Source organism: Cervus elaphus, chromosome 5, assembly GCF_910594005.1.
Source record: "Cervus elaphus chromosome 5, mCerEla1.1, whole genome shotgun sequence".
Taxonomy (NCBI): Eukaryota; Metazoa; Chordata; class Mammalia; order Artiodactyla; family Cervidae; genus Cervus; species Cervus elaphus.
This window is the reverse complement of record NC_057819.1, coordinates 17269092-17287690: the sequence shown is the minus strand read 5'-3', so window position 1 is coordinate 17287690 and position 18599 is coordinate 17269092. Positions and strand designations below refer to the sequence as shown.

Genomic DNA, 18599 nt, shown 5'->3' with positions numbered 1-18599 from the left:
GGCGTGGCAGCAGTCACCTGCAAACAGCTGTCCTGGGGGAGAAGAACTTGCAGTATGTGCCTGGGGTGTTTGGGTCTTTCTGATATTTTTGAGATGACAGCCTGTTTTGTGAAGGTGACTTAAAAGTTGCAGGAGTTTAAAATGAGAAAATGTGTCTCCATCTCTTCATAGGTTGCTCTCTCATTTTTCACATTCCACCCTCAGAAAAACAGGTCATTCGTGAGCTTTTGAAGAAACTTCTACCTGGGCATAAAATTTGGCCTCCCCTGTTTGATCCTTGAGAGTTCTCTTTCTTTGCATGTAGCTTCATGTGAGGATGTTTTCTAGTGATCGGATTGTTCCTAGAGCCTCTACAGAGCTGAGGGACCATTTTGAGTCAGACCAGAGTTTGGGTAAACTCCGCGAGTTGGTGATGAACAGGGAGGCCTGGCATGTTGCAGTCCATGGGGTCTCAAAGAGTTGGACACAACTGAGCAACTGAACTGAACTGAATTGAGCCAATTCAGACAAACTCCCATCTTTTGCTCCTTTGACCAAGTGAAACGAATCTGTGTGTAGAGTTCAAATCATTGTAAGACTAGGGTCAATTAAGCTGTTTCTGCAAGGGAGCCTCAGAGTTTAATCTTTGTGGCGGGAAATCACATCTCCCCAAAGCTGCTTTGGTTTGAGCTGTAGCCTCTGCATAGCTCCTTTCAGCTGTCACACCCATGTCAGGTGTGGTGTAGCCAAGTATGGGGTGAGGGACACACAAGGGCATTTTTCATCCTTGGCTTAAATTATTCCAGTTAGCAAGATGGGTTGCCATGACTGTGCTTGTGGTTGATAAACAGAACTATAAAGCTTTTCTTTACGGTGCAGGAGTTGGCAAGACGGACAAAATTGGATACCTGTGAAAGTGAAAATTGTTGTGGTGTAAATCCAGTGGCCTTTGCCACACTGCAGCGTGACATCCTGGACCAAAGCTGGGGTGGGGGGTATGCCTGGGATGCAGTCATGTCTGGTACCCAGGGAGGAGATGCTTTCCTTACAGTGCATTCCAAATCAGGATGCTCTGTGTCCATGTACAGTACTTCTCAGAAAGAAAGAATCTCTGTCCACATCTGTCCTCCAGAGCTGGTTTGAGTTTTCCTTTCTTTCAAACTTACAGGCCCATTGGAGCGCCTTCAGTTTGATCACGGGCAGTCAAATCCCACCTACTATGTCAAGCTGGCTACTCATCAGCTGATTCTGAGGAAGAAACCCCCCGGGACACTCCTTCCATCCGCGCATGCAGTAGAGAGGGAGTTCAGGTAAATTCTCAGGGTGTGTGGGGGTGGGGTGTGCTCGCCATCTCCAGCCTCCACAGCCCCACCCCTGGGCTGGCGAGTCAGTGCCCCATCAAAGTGCCTTGAGACATTTAAAATTACAAGTATGACTTTCCAAAATTATTTTAGATAAGAACATGTCACCTAATTATATTCAGGAGATTGTTTTTTCTCTTTTCTCTGTCTAAACCACTAGGAGGCTAGAAATTTTTGGAATTCTGTTAGTGGGGCTTTAGCCCAAAGAAGCATGGCCTTTAATTGACAGTTATTGAAACTGGAGGATTCATTATGTGAATACCTCTACTTTTTTAAAAAAAGACTGAAGTATAGTTGATTTACTTGTGTTAATTTTTGGTGTACAGCAAAGTGATTCAGTTATTCAGTGTATATACACACACACATAAGTATTTTTTATGCAGTTTATTTACTTATTTTATTATTTTTGGCTGTACGGGGTCTTCGTTGTGGTGCACAGGCTCTTCGTTGCAGTGGCTTCTTCTGTTGCAGAGCGTGAGCTCTATCTAGGGCATGTGAGCTTCAGTAGTTCTGGGGTGTGGGTCTAATCACTCCGAGGCATGTGAGGTCTTAGTTCTTGGACCAGGGATGGAACCCCTGTCCCCTGAGTTGGCAGGCAGATTCCTAACCACTGGACCACTAAGCAAGTCCCTAAAGAATGTCTCTTATAAACAGTACCTATTAGGTCTTGTGTTTCTATCTGGTAGGACAATTTTCATCTTTTAATCAGTAATGTTTACTCTATTAAATTTAATGTAATTATTGGTATGTTTGACTTAGGTCTGTAAATGAACCATTTTTTGTTTGTCTCATCTGTTTTTTTGTTCTCCTTGCTTTCTTTGGTCAGTTGAATTTTTTAAAGAGTTCCATTTTAATTTATGCGTTTATTAATTTTTAAATCAGAAAATAATTTCAAGAAAATTTCATCACTTCAGTCAGAAGTTCATACATTTTTCTTGGCAGGATGATGGAAGCCCTTGTAAATGCTGGAGCCCATGTGCCCAAAGTTTGTCACCTCTGTGAAGATTCAAGGTAATGTCCAGATTTACTTTTTATGTTGTATACTTAAGGTACAGAAGAGAAAAGCCCATATAATAACTCTAATTTCAGTTTTCTAGAGTAAAGGAAAATAAAATTTTGGTAGAAGAGGAAGGAGATTTTATAGGAACCTCCCGTTTGGTAGAAAACATTTTTTTTTTAAACATTCTAGAAATATATTTCCATCAAGTTGCATGTTATTTGTTTTTCTTAGTTTTTTTATTGTGGCTTTCTAAGCATCTAAAGTTGCTTTGTAATATGCTTTTTAAAATAGTTTTATTGATTTTTGGCTGCACAGGGTCTTCAGTGCTGCACTCAGTCTTTAGTTGTGGAGAGCGGGAGCTCTCTAGTCTCTAGTTGTGGTACACAGGCTTCTCATTGCAATGGCTTCTCTTGTTGTGGACCACAGGGTCTAGGGAGCGGGCTTCAGTAGTTGGGTCTCTCAGGCCCCAGAACATGTGAGCTTCAGTAGTTACGGCACACGGGCTTGGTTGCTCCATGGCATGTGGCATCTTCTAGGACTAGGGATCGAACCCATGTCCCCTTCATTGGCAGGCAGATTCTTAACCACTGCACCACCAGGGAAGTCCTTGTAATATGCTTTTTAAGTCTGTGTCTTTTTTCTCAATTTTTAAATTATGAAAAACGTGAAATTTACAGAGTAGTTGAAAGAAGAAAAAAATAGCATAATAAGCACCCACTTACACTTCAGCTAGATGGAAACATTGTTAACATTTTGCCATATTCGCTTTCTATATATGTGTATGTATGTATGTAAGTGTATTTTATATATATAAAATATTATAGAAATAGTAATAATTACATAATAACAAAATAATTTTATAAAGTAATATTGTCTTGTAACACTTAATAAATTTTGTTAAATAATTATAAAGGATTACTTTGTAAAATATATATATGTATGCATATATATACATATACATTTTTATTTTTGTTTTTATATATTTAATTTTTTTGCTGTGTTCTGTGGCATGTGGGATCTTAGTTCCCTGACCAGGGATCAGACCTGTGCCTCCTGCATTAGGAGTGTGGACTTTTAATCACTGGACCATCAAGGAGGTCCCAATAAGTATCTTCTTAATAAATTTATATTAGTAAATTGAACCTTTATAAGTAAGCTGCAGGCAGCATACATCTCCTAAAAATAAAGATATTTTCTTTCATAGCAGTATTACATTTAAGATAATTAAAAAGAATTGTATAACCTAATATCTTGTCCATGTTCAAGTCAGGATAAACAGTCCTAATGGTAGAATTTTCAAAACAACTTTTTAGAGTACTAAGCTGATTTCTAGGAATGATGAAGAGATGGATTAACGACATTTTGGTGTGACACCTTGATATTAGAGTGGTATGTATGCCATTCAAACCACTGGATAATGATGAAATTATATCTAACGGGAAGGGATACTTATAGGAACTTCACTGGAGCCAGACACATTCCAGATACTCCATATGTAAATTTTCCCCCTTAATTCTTATAACTGCCCCTTGAAGATTAAGAAAAACAAGCTCAGAGAGGTTTACTATGTTCCTCAGGATCACACTGCTAGGAAAGGCAGAGGTGGGACTTAAGCCTGGTTCTGTGTGACTCTGACCCCCTCTCAACAGCTGCTTTCCTATATTATCACAATTAATCCCATTCTGATGCCTTCTACAAGTGGACCAAAGAGAAGAGAGGCATGCTGGCAAGGGAGTGTAAACAGGGATGTGTGTGTGTGTGTGTGTGTGTGTGTGTGTGTGGATTGGTTTGGAGAGGGAGTACTTCTAACCTCTGCTTATATGCAGAGGAAAAAGGAAGTTTCCAGTACTCCCACCCAGCACTGAGAACTTACACACAGGACAGAACAGTGCCCTAACTTACAGCCTGCCACATCACAGGCCACTGAAATACCCTGTTTGTGTCCCTCCCAGCATTGTCGGCAACCCCTTCTATCTGATGGAATACTGCCCAGGCCTCATCCACAAAGACCCCTCTCCGCCAGGCTTGGAGCCCAGCCAGAGGCGGGCCATCTACACTGCCATGAAGAGAGTCTTGTGCAAGATTCACAGTGTGGACCTCAAGGCTGCAGGCCTGGAAGACTATAGGAAACACAGTGAGCACGGGGCCCCTTGTCTTCTGTGTTGATGTTTCCTCACTGGTCCTCTGCTTTCTGGATTTGGATGGTATCAAGGTATTAAAGCATCAACCTTTGCTAATTGTGAGGTGGGCTTGTTAGTTTCTTACTTGGAAAGCCTGTTTCATTTTGTGGAGGTGTTGCTTACCTAGACATTTTGTCCAGGGATAAATACCTTCATGAACTACAGAATCTCTCCTCCCTGCAATTTTTATCTCACTGTATCATTTAAACCTTTCTTTTTTCTGATTGCCCAAAGGTAGTTAAGATACCTACTTTCTTCTCTGTTTTCTGCCCTTTCCCATAAATATTCTTTTTAACAGGGATAGATTTTTAAAACTTCATTGTGCCAAATATTTGTTTATATAATTTGCTTCTACTTTTTTCTTTTCTTTTTTTGTATCTCAATTTGAGTTCCTGCTCATTCTTGTGAGCATTTGTTATCATCAGGTTTTTTGTTTTCTTTTTAAAAAATCAGATTTATTGAAGTGTAGCATTTTATGAATTTTGACAAATGGGCACGATTTGTAGGTTTGTTTATTTTTGGCTGCATCGAGTAGCATAGAGAATCTTAGTTCGCTGACCAGGGATTGAACCCATATCCCCTGCAGTGGAAGCCTGGGGTCCTAACCACTGAACTGCAAGGAAATCCCCCACAAATACACATAGTTTATAATCAACACACAATTGTCCCTGTGCTTTTGCATGTTGAATCTTTATTGTGAGCCAAAAAATTGTACTTCTGCCCTGCAGAGTTCAAGATTATCTAACTCTTGACTAGTTTGCATTCCTGTGGCTATGGGTAACTGCTCAGTCGTGTCTGACTTTTTGCAACCACATGGACTGTAGCCCTCCAGGCTCCTCTGTCCATGGGATTTTTCAGTCAAGAGTATTGGAGTGGGTTGCCATTTCCTTCTCCAGGGGATCTTCCTGACCCCAGGGATCGAACCTGTGTCCCCTGTGTCTTCTGCATTCAGGATTCTTTACCATTGAACAACCTGGGAAGCCCATGCATTCCTAGCTGTGGTCAAAAAGAATCTCTCAGCTAAGCTGTATTTTCTTCTTTCTCTACTTTTAACCAAAACACCTATGTTTTCTGTAGGATCATATCAAGGGCTGCAGTATGTGTTCAGTGTATATCAACTTCCTGACATACTTCTACCAACTTACCTAAAATTCTTTCACTCTATAGGCACATGATCTGAATCCTCAAAACTGACAATTTGAGACACTTTGCTACCACAAAGCAGGCTTGCCAACTTCCAGCCCCAGTTGAGGGGGTTCTCCACACCTTCCAAGTACATCCAGACCCATATCATCCTCCCATATTTTAACCTGTTGACCAGAGTTACAAACTTTGTCACTGTTGCCTCTGTTTGGTGGTCTCAATGGAAAATATTTACAATAAAACTTTTTTATTATTTATCTGAAATTCAAATTTAACTGAGTATCCTGTATTTTATCTAGGAGCCCTAGTTACTAGTAAAATAGCCATTAGGCAAAGACAACAGCTGTTGCCTATATTGATCCATTATTTCAGGATGGAAAGAGCCCTGGACAGGAAGTCAGGTGCTGATTTGTGGGGTGACCTTGGGCAAGCCCCATTATTTTGTCTTAGTTTTCTCAAGAGTAGAGGTTATGTAAAAAAGCCCTGCCCTGCCCCCCTCACAGAGCTGATGTGAAAAGCAAAGGAGCTGGCAGCTGTCCCAGCGCTGTGAATGGAGATGAAGCCTCTGTCACATGAAGCAATGGGCAGTGTGACATCCTGCAATGGAAAGAGAACAGTTTAAGGAGGGCCCTCCCACATGCTAAGTGTATCCTTTGCCTTTTAGTTTTAAAGTTCTTTTTACAGTGACCTATTAGTGTGACAAAGAGACAAAGTAGAAATAAGGTATCATTTTTTGTGACTCAGGGCCAACCTCCCAGGCTGTGTTTTGAGCCTGACCGCATAAAGCAGCTTCCTCAGATTTCACATTCACTGATCCAGCTAAAGGGGCATCAGATCTTCCTTTTCAAGACTCCTGCAATCTCTAGAGTTACGTCAGGAGCCCAGCTGCTGGGCAGGGCATTGGCTATATATAGCTATTCTGCCATCTGTGTAAAATGAGTGTACTTAAAATTTGAATAAATATAAATGTTTGTTTGCTGAGGTGAAAAAAAAATCTCTGAAAGGACACAAAAGACTGGTCATGTTGGTTGCCTTTGGGGAAATGAGCTGAGTGGCTGAGCAAAGGGGTGGGAGAGCCTTTCCTGCACCCCACTTTGTCACTGTAATTTCAAGGCCTGTGAATGTATCATTTATTCAAGAGAACACATTTAAATTTTTTTTAGGCACATGAAATGATCTAATCAAAAGGGACTTTTGACAAAGATGCTTTAGGTCCAGTCTAGTTATCACACAGAACCTTTCCACCAAGGACCTGCAGAGAGCATGATTCCCTTTTCTCATCCCAGAGGGCAGGCTGCTTTGGGGAGGAAGGGCATTAGTGCTTGGCAGGCTTGCTCAGGACCAGCGGCCAACAGAGCAGAGACACAGGGACAGCTGCACCTGCTTCCCACAAGAAGGGAGTGTGCGCAGCACTGGGGTGGTGTGTGCATGGGGGTGGGGGGACATCCTAAATCCACGTAGGAGGTTAACCTGAGGGGCTCCTTCAACAAAGGTTCAGCTTCTGGAGGCTTTAGTATTTGATTTCTTATGATAATTTTCAAACTTACAGAAACATTCAGTAGTGCTGTGAATAACTATATCCCGTGACTGATTTTAACAATGATTAACTTTTGCCATGTCTGTTTATCTTTCTCTTTCTGCATCTATCTATTTGCACAATTAACAAAGTGGTAGAGACCCTGACACTTGACTCCTGAGTGCTTCAGTATGCCTTTCCTAATAATAAGAACATTTCAAAGTACCATTATCACAACCAAGAAAACTCATCATTTTCCCCAATATCTAAGACCCAGTCCATATTCAGATTTCCTCATTATTCTCCATATATCTTTTATAAGTGAGGTGGTTTGTTTTTGGTTTGTTTTTCAAGTCAGGATCTGATCAAGGAACCAAGAACAGTACCCCCCCTTTTTTTTTTTAATAAATTTTTAAAGGGACCAAGTCAGTTGTCTTATGATTTGTCTTGATTATTACCTTATGGTTTCATTTACTACTTTGGACTTCTTGTAATTCCCAAAATTGAACTCTAGTAGTTCTAAAGGCTTGATTTTATTTTGAGTTAAAACCTTTCATAGGGACTTCCCTGGTGGTCCACTGTCCAAGACTCCACTTTCCCAGTGAAAGGGGTCCCTGTTCCATCACTGGTCAGGAAACTAGATCCCATGTATGACAACTGAGAGTTCACATGCGATAACTACAAATCCCACGTTCCATGATAAAAGATCCACCCTGCCACACCGAAGATGGAAAATCCTCTGTGCCACAACTAAGACCTGGGACAGCCAAATAAATAAATATATATTTTTTAAAGATTAAAAGAAAAGAAAACATATCATGTCTAGAGTGAGTTATGTGATGATGATAAATGTGTTGATCTAGACAAAATGGTGCCCAGAAACTAGCCATTAATCCAATCCCCTGTGACACTGTTAATCAACATCATGGCAGGCTCCCTTCAGCCCAATATGACAGCAGAAGTGCTTTGGGGAATTCCTGATTAATTTAATTTATTTAGGAAAAGAAGAGATAAAGAGCAGGAAGCAGGCCAACTGAGTCTAACTTCTGGCTCCCAGCCCATGGAATGTAAGCTTAGACCCATCTCCTCCCTATGACCCGGATCCTTGTCTGTAAAGTGGGGATTAAAACACTCGTGTGTAGCTCCAGGAATTCAGTGAGCTATAATAACGCATGTCAGGCACTTAGCACCAAGTCTGGTACATGTCAAGTGCTCAGCAGTGGTAGTAGCTGCTGATGGAACAACAATACTGTTACATGTTAGTACTATTAAGGGTTGTTGGCGGGGTGGGGGGCGGGGTCTCACTGGTTTTCTTTGCCTCTGCGTAGGGCAAGCAAGCTCGGCGACTGTGAAACAAACTGGAAAGCTGACTGAATTCATGTGTAACCTGGCATGGGATTTTCCAGTCAAAGAGGGGTTCCGGGTTTTCAAGGAGATGCTGGCCACCAAACCATTAATGGGGTCCCACCACTCATGGTCCAGGCCACAGTCCCTGCTGAGGACCCCAGGCACGAGGAGTTATGTCACCTCCACAGACTCTTCTCTAGCTCATTCCTCAAAGGGAGCTCTGATCTTCTCTCCAGAAGGCCTTTCCCCCCGAGTCAGGGAGCTGTATCAGCGGCTGAAGGAGTTTATGGAGCGACACGTGTACCCCGTTGAGCCGGAGCTGCAGCGTCACCAGGCCTCGGCCGAGAGGTGGACCCCCTCCCCGCTGGTCGAAGATCTCAAGGTAAAGCAGCCTTTCGTTAGCACAGCCCAACCTCAGCTCATCCACTGTCCATATCTGTTCCTTCTTAGGCAGTGAAGAGATAGGAGAGTTGAGTTCAGTGGTCTCTGCTTTCCACCACCACTAGAAAGAGCCAGCCCTAGATCACTCAGTTTCACTTCATTGCTCTTTCTGTGTGATGTCTCGGTCTGATACTCAGCTCAGGCAGAGGAATGCCAAGTCTGTGGCTTATAACCCTGAGGAGCATGGACTCATTTTATGCATGTCTGAATCATGTAAATTTGAGACTAAGTGATATAAATTTCATCAATTAAATGACACTCTCTACAAAGAATCCATAACATCAAACCTAAAGCCTCACATCAACTATAAACTATGTTTATGATCCTGACATACAGTGACATCATTTTAGTGGATAATGGAAATACCTGCTGTTCTTTTTCAGGATTGGTCTTACCTTGTGTTAGTTCTTAAGTTATCTGAGGTCTTTAGGAGCACATATTCTGCCTATGATGCAACCATCACCTACATTAAAAAGAAACGGCATTGAATTTTGTTCATAGTTATAAACGTACTGCAAGGTAACCAGAGCTCAAACATGGCAAGAGTAGAAAGAGTTCATGACCTAGAAAGAATTCTCTAAAATCCTCGGGCCTCTGAAATAATGACTGTCAACAATTTGATTTATAGGCTCCCAGCTCCTTTCTTCTGGTACATCATAATACATATTATTATCATTCCTGTTGTAATGAAAATGTTTTATGCATTTGAATCTTCCAGTTGTTTTATGTTATTTAATGATGTATCCCATGTCAGTGCCTGGAGATGAACCCAGGCACTGGGACCACATTGGGGGTGCACCATAATTTATCCACCCTGCCCCTGCCTGAGTGACACTGTGGGGATCTCAGTCTAGGTCACTCCGGGTCACTGAAGCAGCAGAGTGAGCAGCTGGTTGCTCACATGGACAGGGAGGCTGAAGAGCCAGCTGAAGGAGACAGTAGAAGCCAAGGGAAGGCCGGCTCTCGGGAGCCTGGCCATGACTATCACTAGGGCAGTGGCCGGATGCACTCTCAGGACTCCAAGATTGAGTTGGGAATTTTCAGCCAGTCATGTGTAGGTCCCGTGCTCACATCTTCATGCCACTGAAATGTCTACAGTGAGAGAGCACCGCAGAATAAGAAGGGGTTTGGATCCTGTGCAAGCAAAGGGTATCGAATGCTGTTACATACTTCTGTGTTCACTTCCTGTTTCTACAGTGTCAGTTTTTTAAAAAAATATTTGTTGCTCTGGGTCTTCTTTATGGTGCACAGACTGTCTCTAGTTGTGGTGCACATTGACTTTTTTTTGCTTTTGTTGCAGCACATAGTCTCAGTAGTTGTGGCCCATGGTCTCTAGAGTACACAGACCTTAGAGTGCTGAGGCTTCTCTAGTTGCAGCCTGCCAGCTTTGTTGCCCCACAGCACATGGGATCTTAGTTCCCCAACCAGGGATTGAACCTGTGTCCCCTGCATGCGAAGGCAGATTCTTAACCACTGGTACCAGGGAAGTCCCAGCATGAATTCTTTGAAGTAAAAATTCTGGTCCAAGGATAAGAACATTTTTAGTTGTTGTTTGTTTGGGTTTGTTTGAACTGCACCACGTGACTTTTGGGATCTTAGTTCCCTGAATAGGGATCAAACCTGGGCCCCTGCAGTGTGAGCGAGTCCTAACCACTGGACTGCCAGAGAATTCCTGAATGAGACCATTTTAAGTTTTGACAGATACTGCCAAATGTATATCAGAAAGGTGCTTGCCATTCTATGCTCCCATTGTTACCTTGTGAAATGTCCTATCCCCCACCTGCTGACCTGCACACTTAACCCTCACCCATTAGATGTACCCGTCTCATGCACGATGTGTTGGAAAAGCAGACAGTCATGCTGTGAACACTTCTAGACTCGAAAATGAATGCATATGAAAAATCTGCTTTAGAGAACATTCTGCATGTGGTCATACCTGAATGGGAATCATGACAACTAAGATTTTAGGGGAGAGTGGTGAAATTATGGCTCATGGCTTTTATTCAGTGTCATTACTACCAATAAATAAGAATGTTTGGCATTTACACTGCATCTCACAAATCCTGTGAGGTAAGCATCATGAACCTTGATTTAAAGATAAGGAATCAAGTTTGCCAGGGACACAGCTAGAAAAAATAGCACTTGGACTCAATCCAGATCTTCTGGGCTCAAATCTATGTGTTTTCCCCTCCCATAAGATGATTCTATTCATTTCCTTATTCTTCCTCTTCTCAGAACTCCCTTGCTTCCCTTCCTATTCTCCCTTCCTTTCCTGCTTCATTTGTTCTAATTAATCTGTCCTTCTTCTCCTTGGTCACTGCAGCTCAGCTAATTAGCTTAACACAGCCATGAAACAAGTGTATGTGCTGATTCTAGTAGTATGTGTCCTAGAGAGCAGTCCCAATGTGATAGGAAAGTCAGCCAGGTGGTGCCCTCCCAGTGGGAAGAATTTCCATCATCATTAATATTTAGTGCAGCCCCAGCTTCTGAGTCTGGCACACTATATTCTGTCGCTACCTGGACCCGGAAGAGTGAAATGTTTTCGAGAGGGAAAATGGCTGGCACTCACTCACTGTACAGCTGGACTACAGAGTGTCTGTCCTGCTGCCGTTCTTTACGCTGCCTTGGTTCCTGTCCATTTCTGAGCCTCCGTCTCTAATTTGAGCTCCTAATAACCTTCCCACTTGGATGCTTTTCCCAGTCAGTCAGTCAACTCCATTCCTACTCTTGCTCAGTAGCTGTGACTGGTAGGGTGAGTGGTGACCGTCCCAATTCAGCAGATGAGGAAACTGCCAGGGGGAGCTCACCATCTTGCCTAAGGTCTCCCAACAGGTGTGGTGGGGCAGGGCCTGAACCAGGCAGTCTGATTCAGGGCCTGGGTTCCTGACCCCCAGGCTAGGCTTCCTGGTTTCCCTGTCAGGAGCTACATTCAGAAACCCAGGGTTACTTCCCCAGGATCAAAGTGCCTCATGAAGAAAGCTGGATCAGGGGATCTCCTTGGGCACCTCATCAGAGCAGCTGAGGCTGCTCCCAGATGTCCTGGCCGGTTCCCTGCAGGCACACTGAAGGACCCTTCTTTCTCTGTGTTATGGGGTGAATTTTATGCTGCAGCATGATGACAGTAATGATGCTAACAGTGAGGGGGTGAGGTAGGTGGGGCATCTGGGATACAGACACAAGGAAGTGAACTGATTGCCACCATCCCTGTTAGGAATGGGCCTAACAGACTCTTCTGTTATGAGTCCCCAGACTCTTCTGTTCTCCTCTCACAGATCTGAGGGGTTGTATCCAGCCTGGTGGTTTGGACTTACTCGTTATTTTCCATGGGCCAAGATAGCATGACAACCACCCTGTGTGGATCCCTGATTTCTTTTTGCTGTGACAGGAGAAAGCCAAGGCCGAAGGACTTTGGAACCTTTTCCTACCCCTGGAAACTGATCCTGAGAAGAAATATGGAGCAGGGCTGACCAATGTGGAGTATGCACATTTGTGTGAGGTCATGGGCACGTCTCTGTATGCTCCTGAGGTACCTTCTTTACTGTCTTCCTCAGCCTGGGAGGAAATCCGTGTCCTCCAGAGAGTTCAGCCATCTTCCTGGGCTAATGGGGTTCCTTGTAGCAGCACTGGACTCAGGAGCTCTGACACAAACTCAGACTCCTTATGAGTGAAGACACTGCAGGCAGGTGGCTGGAGCCAGAGCAGGAAAGGAGCAGGGAGTGGGCATCTTCTCGAGTGAGCACAGCTTGGCTGGCTTCTTTGGAGCCTCAGTCCACCAGTTCTAGTCTCCTCCTTCTCTCCCAACAAGCTCTGTGGTTGAGCTTAGGTACTCTGAGCTGCTGTACTGACAATGTCCTGGGTCTCTGCATCCTTGGGGAGAGGAAGGACTTTCATAAGGGTGTCAGAGGGCATGTATCTTGGAAGGAGCCCTGGTTCATGCTTCTGGGGAATTTGAAGTTTTGAATATGATAAGGGAGTCACCTTTGTGTTTTTCTCCTTTCCAGATCTTTAACTGTTCTGCTCCAGACACGGGGAACATGGAGCTTCTGGTTCGATATGGCACTGAGGAGCAGAAGGCCCGCTGGTTGATTCCATTGCTGGAGGGAAAGGCTCGCTCCTGTTTCGCTATGACTGAGCCCCAGGTACCTACCTTGGGTCACCCACAGGCGCTCCTCATCAGGCCAGACTCTCACCCAGCCCCATCGGGCTCTGCCATCAGGGACCTCGGGACCCTTGCCAGCTCTAATCAGAATGTGCTCTCACTCAGGTCGCCTCCTCCGATGCCACCAACATCGAGTCTTCCATCCGAGAGGAAGATGGCTTCTATGTCATCAGTGGTCACAAGTGGTGGATCACAGGTATTTGGCCTGAAATTCATTTTTCAATCACATTTATGTGGGTCTGCCCTGATAAGATGTCTTCTCTGCCCTGCTGTTGTGTGAGAGACTGTGAGAGGGACTAGCCTCATTTCCAGTTAACACAAAGGAGATTCTGTCTCTGTTCCCAGAAGAGGCAGCAAACCCTGAGAGAGCCAAAGGTTCTACATGGACTCCAGGTGACCCCACAAGTGACAGTTTCAGGAATCTCTCCTCAACTCCCCACTCTTCATTCTGCCGTGGGCGTCTCCCTTTAGACAGGCCGGAGGTCACTTCCTCAATGGTGTCCCCCTCTAGTGAGCTCAGCTGTGCTATAGCAGAAGGGCTGGTGATAATCCTATCATTCACTAGGCCTTAACTCTCTAGGGTCCCCGGTACATGCTGTGGGGACCTCCCCTCACTGAGTCTCCACCCCTCCCCAGAAGGTCTGTGGTATTATCCCCAGTTTACAGAGCAGGAAACTAGGATGGAGAAATGACTTGAGTCACTGCCCAAGGTACTAGCCCCCCAACTGGCAAGTAGGGAACCACCCAGAGTTCAAGGCTGGCCTGACTCTGAAGCCTGTGCCCAAAGCCAGCAGCTTCCACCTCCTGTGGGAACAAAGCAGAACAGGCTGCCACTGATAAAGTAGCAGTTTTCAGACTCTTTTCTCCAAATTATATTTTCATACTGACGTTGTGCTTTAAAAAAACAAAACTGTTCTTAGGATGTTGGATTCCTTCCTCACTGGGACAGAAACCAGTTGCTCTTATTGCTGGTCAAAGGGCTACATGGCCTCATGTGATCACGTGACATCTTAAAGGGCCCCATCTTCTCGCTGACTTCAGCGTCTCTGGGCCAGGACTGAGTGTTTAAGGAGAGCTGATGGCCCTGGTGTCAGATGATGGGGGGCTGTCTCTCTCCTTTCCTGGCAGGTATCCTGGATCCTCGCTGCCAGCTCTGCGTGTTTATGGGAAAAACAGACCCACATGCCCCACGCCACCAGCAGCAGTCCATGTTCTTGGTTCCCATGGATACCCCAGGGATAAAAATCATCCGGCCTCTGAAGGTGTATGGGCTGGAGGACGCACCAGGTTTGTCCCTTGCTAGCAGCTCGCTTCTCTGTGTGGGTCTGGATCTAGGGAAAAGGCTTTGGACAGCAGATGCTCCAGGGCAGAAGTAACACCTGTAAGAGTCTGAGGACATTTGGAAGGCCACGTGCTCCTGCATTTCAGTTCCATCCATGAATATCAACCACGCAGGCAAGCTTCAGACAGGGAGCTTTCTGTTTTTTGTTTTTTTTTTCTCTTCTAATCATAGAAGATAAGCAGGACTCTGGGAGGTAAGGAGGCCACAGAAGATGGAGCAGGAGGCAGACCCTCCAGACCTTTTCTTGTAGACCACAGCGTGGACAGCCTATCTCCTGGCCTGGAGGTCCTCTCACAGGGGCTCTTTCTCTGCTGATGATGTCCACATTTTGACTTCAGAGTTTCCCTAGGGTCACTACACTGTGAGAGTCACAGACTACTAGGAGTTCCAGTTTAAGTTAGAGTCACATTTTATAAAAGGAATACCAAACTATTCATTTGACATTTTAAATTACCAATTTACTTTCCATCTGCAAAAGTCTTATTCCTGCCTTCCATCCTCCTTCAATCATATTCCAGTTAGAAGTCTACAAAAGGGCAGGGATATTGCCAGCAGATGAGATAAATGCATCCCAAGAAAACAGGAAAGCGGATTGCTCAGGGGTACTCTATCGTTTTTTTCAGGTGGCCATGGTGAAGTCCTGTTCGAGCAGGTACGCGTGCCCAAAGAGAACATCATCCTGGGCCCTGGCCGGGGCTTGGAGATCCTCTTAGGCCGACTAGGCTCTGGCAGGATCCATCACTGCATGCGGCTGATTGGCTGCTCCGAGAGGGCACTGGCACTTATGAAGGCCCGAGTAAGTACTTCCCTTTCCGCCTGTCTCTGGACCAGAATGACCCATCTGTCTTCCTCTCAGATTTCTAATCCTAACTGTTTCCTGAGAGCAGACTTAGCAGGTGAAGCGAGGTGATGTTCTTTACAAGAAGCTGTGTCCTTGTGTTTGCTCTGCCTCTTTTACTTTGCTAAAGTTTCAAATTCAGAGCAGAATGGGCCTCGCTCTGTCAAGGGGACCAGAAGGAATAGGCCGGACCCTGTGGCAGCAGAGGGCAAGGTTCCAAGATCCATAGGGTCATGGTCTACTGATGACCATTTCTGCTACCAGCTCATCTTTAAAAATCAGATAACACAGAGAACTTGGGGTTCCGGCATCCAGCCCTGCACCATCCTCCTCCCCCAGCACACCCAAAACTTGATTCTTCTGTGACCCCTCAAAAGTTGCAAGCCCATACAAGAGTGTTATTTCTGTGAACAGTGATTCAAATCCGTGAAATCAGTTTCATTCTGAAGTGATTTCAGAGTGAAACTTCAGACCGAATAGATGTCTCACAAGATAGTCTTAATGAAGAATAGCAACAGTTCAGGGTATCGAATTACTGAGCAAAGTTGTGATTCAAATCCTTTTTAGTTGAAACCAGCCAGTTACTCCCTGACTCAGATATAGTCTCCATTCTCATCCTGCAGATCAATCTGACCTAATATGTCAGAAATCTTAGAAGATGCCATAGTATTGATGTAGCCATGCTACTCACTGGACTTGGTCGAAAGGGAGTAATCAGGAATCTACAAAAAATTTGATACTAGGAGGTTCACCACAGCCATGATTATGTTAGGAAACACCTACAAGGCTAGCTATTGGGGTCTGGTTAAATAACCCTGCTATGGGCGTGCAGTGGAATTCCAAAATGATGCTGTAGAAATCTATTTGTTAACTAGAGATATGTTCGCTATATTCTAAGTGAAAAAAAAAGGCTATAAATACAGAGAGAATGACTTTAAAAAAAAAAGCGGATATATGTATATGCATATAGAAAAAGTCTAGAAGGGTATGCAACAAATAGTAAGTATAATTTACTAGATAATGGGGTGCTGGGTGTTTATATTTTATCTGAAAATGTATACTCTTTTCTGCCATGAGATATTCGTATGTTGTAATTGTTTTTAATTTTTAAAAATAAGGTGGAAGAAGGACCCCTTATCACCTTTTCTGACTGCTTGTAGCTTTTGAACACTACTCAATCTCTGTTGCAGTAACAGGTGCCCACAAGAGGGCTCTGGCACCCAGACTTTGCCCCTGAGAGTTCCTCAGGATGTGAAGCAGGCCCTGGTGTCAGTAGAGGGTGCCCTCCTGGTCTGTGTGAGGCGCCCACAGTCACTGCCTGGTTCCCAGAGTAGCCCTGGGCCACAGGCGACTCAGATCAAGCTCTGTCCTGCCTGGAGGCCAGGCCTGCCCAGATGGGGCAGAATGGCTGGCGTAAAGGGGTTGTGCAGATAATTTGTGCAGCTACCATGTCTAGCTTCCCCCGCCGTCCTCTCCTGTGCTCCCACCCTCTCCTCTGCAGGGCATCTTCCATGCCTCCCATCCTGTCTCCTGTGTCCACAGGTGAAGTCCCGCATGGCCTTTGGGAAGCCCCTGGTAGAGCAGGGCACGGTCCTGGCAGACATTGCCCTGTCCCGCGTGGAGATCGAGCAGGCCCGGCTGCTGGTGCTGAAAGCTGCCCACGTCATGGATGTGGCGGGAAATAAGGTAGGAGGCCGAGGGACCTCACAGAGGACAGGTCCCGAGGACACGGTGAGGGATGCCAGCCGGGAAATCTATTAATAGATGCTGACTCTTCCCTCCCCACTCAGCAAACCACAGAGAAAGTGCTTGACTCCTTGACATAAATAACTTTGCTTCAACTCTCCTTGGAACTACCTGGGCAGCTTCTGAAAAATAGAAAAGGTACAATAAAGAGGACTAACCTTTCTGTTTTATTGACCCACTGACCTTATGGGTTCAAGACAGCAGGGCCACATGGCCCCGGCCTGAGCTACAGCCCCACCTGATCTTACAGGCATCAGGCAAACTGAGAGTAAGCCAGGGAATTAGAGGAGAAGCTTCATTTTCAACGTGACATTATCATTTAAGTGGCTCTGAGTGCCTCTGGTGCCAGGCATGGTGCCAGGCCAACCCCTGCTTTCTCCATCTCTCCATGGGTCTCCAACCCTTAGCTGAGAGCCCTCGGTAGCAAGGGTGATCCAGGCTCAAATTCTGATTTCTTGGCTCTCTAGTGGCAGTATGAGGGCTCTTGGGGGCTTTGATGCAAATCCCAGACTCAGGGAAGATCCTTGAACCTAAATCCCCCAGAGTCCTGGCTGGCCTCGTTCCACCTTTCCCCTTGAATACAGAGCTGATCATGACCCTGAAGGAAGCTCAGGCCAGTCCCCACGCTGCACTGTGTGTGCAGTGATGCTGCCCGTCGCCTGGGAAGGTGCCTCTTGTCTTTCTTCGACCAGGCAGCTGCCCACACCACCCAGCACCCCAAGTCACCTGCCTCGTCACCGCCCCCTGCCCCTCCACCCCATTGGTGCTGGGCAGGGTCCATGCACCAGGCAAGGCTTGTGATCCAGAGGGAGGGACCTGAGGTCTCTGTTCTGAGCTGTTGTTTCTCCTCCTCCCTGTGAAACTGATCGATCTTCCACACGTTCCACCCTGGGGTCTGCCCTCCTCACCACAGCTCCTCTTCCTTGCAGGCTGCAGCTCTGGATATTGCCATGATTAAAATGGTGGCCCCATCCATGGCTTCCCGAGTGATTGATCGTGCTATTCAGGTGAGCACAGATGATGGATCGCTGGTTCTTCTGAATCATTCACAAGATTCAGAATTCCTCTCCTTCAGCTGCCCAACCTCCTGTAAACTAATAGCTGCCCTTTGTTGCACACCCCCATACATGACTGTCCTTTTCCTCCTCAGAACAACCCTATGAGGGGTCCTATTCCTGCTTCCATTTTGAATACATGGAAACAGAAGCACAGGAAAGTGATTTGTCCAAGGTCATTCAGCTTGCAAGGAGCTGAGCTCAGAGTTTGGGGAACCTAGGTCCTTCTTACACCAGGCCCAGCCTCCTAACCACATAGAGATGCCTCCTTCTCAAATCTCAATCCACGGCCCCTAGAGAGGGACTTCCCGACAGCAGAAGTCACCTAGTGGAGCAGATCTGGGGAGTCTGGTGTCCCTGGGATGGCTAGTGAGGCCCCATTTGGACTTTTCCAGAACACTGTTGTCACACAGGTGTCAGGGGACATCCTTGCAATGTAGCTGTTCTGAGCTGTCCTGACATCTTAGGAGCAGGCACTTGTTACTGGGGCTC

General features: G+C 45.4%; 1 protein-coding gene across 5 annotated transcripts in view; it reads left to right on the top strand.

Moving 5' to 3' along the window:
- The window catches only part of LOC122693886 (acyl-CoA dehydrogenase family member 10-like), a 37332-nt gene that overhangs the window by 18079 nt on the left and 654 nt on the right, over window positions 1-18599 (top strand). For 4 of the 5 annotated variants that reach the window (XM_043901832.1, XM_043901830.1, XM_043901829.1 and 1 more), the window contains exons 7-17: window positions 1148-1289; window positions 2283-2351; window positions 4293-4474; window positions 8508-8908; window positions 12353-12493; window positions 12969-13106; window positions 13232-13322; window positions 14255-14413; window positions 15092-15264; window positions 16849-16992; window positions 17982-18059. In XM_043901832.1, coding sequence (XP_043757767.1) covers window positions 1148-1289; window positions 2283-2351; window positions 4293-4474; window positions 8508-8908; window positions 12353-12493; window positions 12969-13106; window positions 13232-13322; window positions 14255-14413; window positions 15092-15264; window positions 16849-16992; window positions 17982-18059 — 1718 coding nt within the window. The remainder of the gene's footprint in view (window positions 1-1147; window positions 1290-2282; window positions 2352-4292; window positions 4475-8507; window positions 8909-12352; window positions 12494-12968; window positions 13107-13231; window positions 13323-14254; window positions 14414-15091; window positions 15265-16848; window positions 16993-17981; window positions 18060-18599) is intronic. The other variant, XM_043901833.1, reaches the window with a different exon arrangement.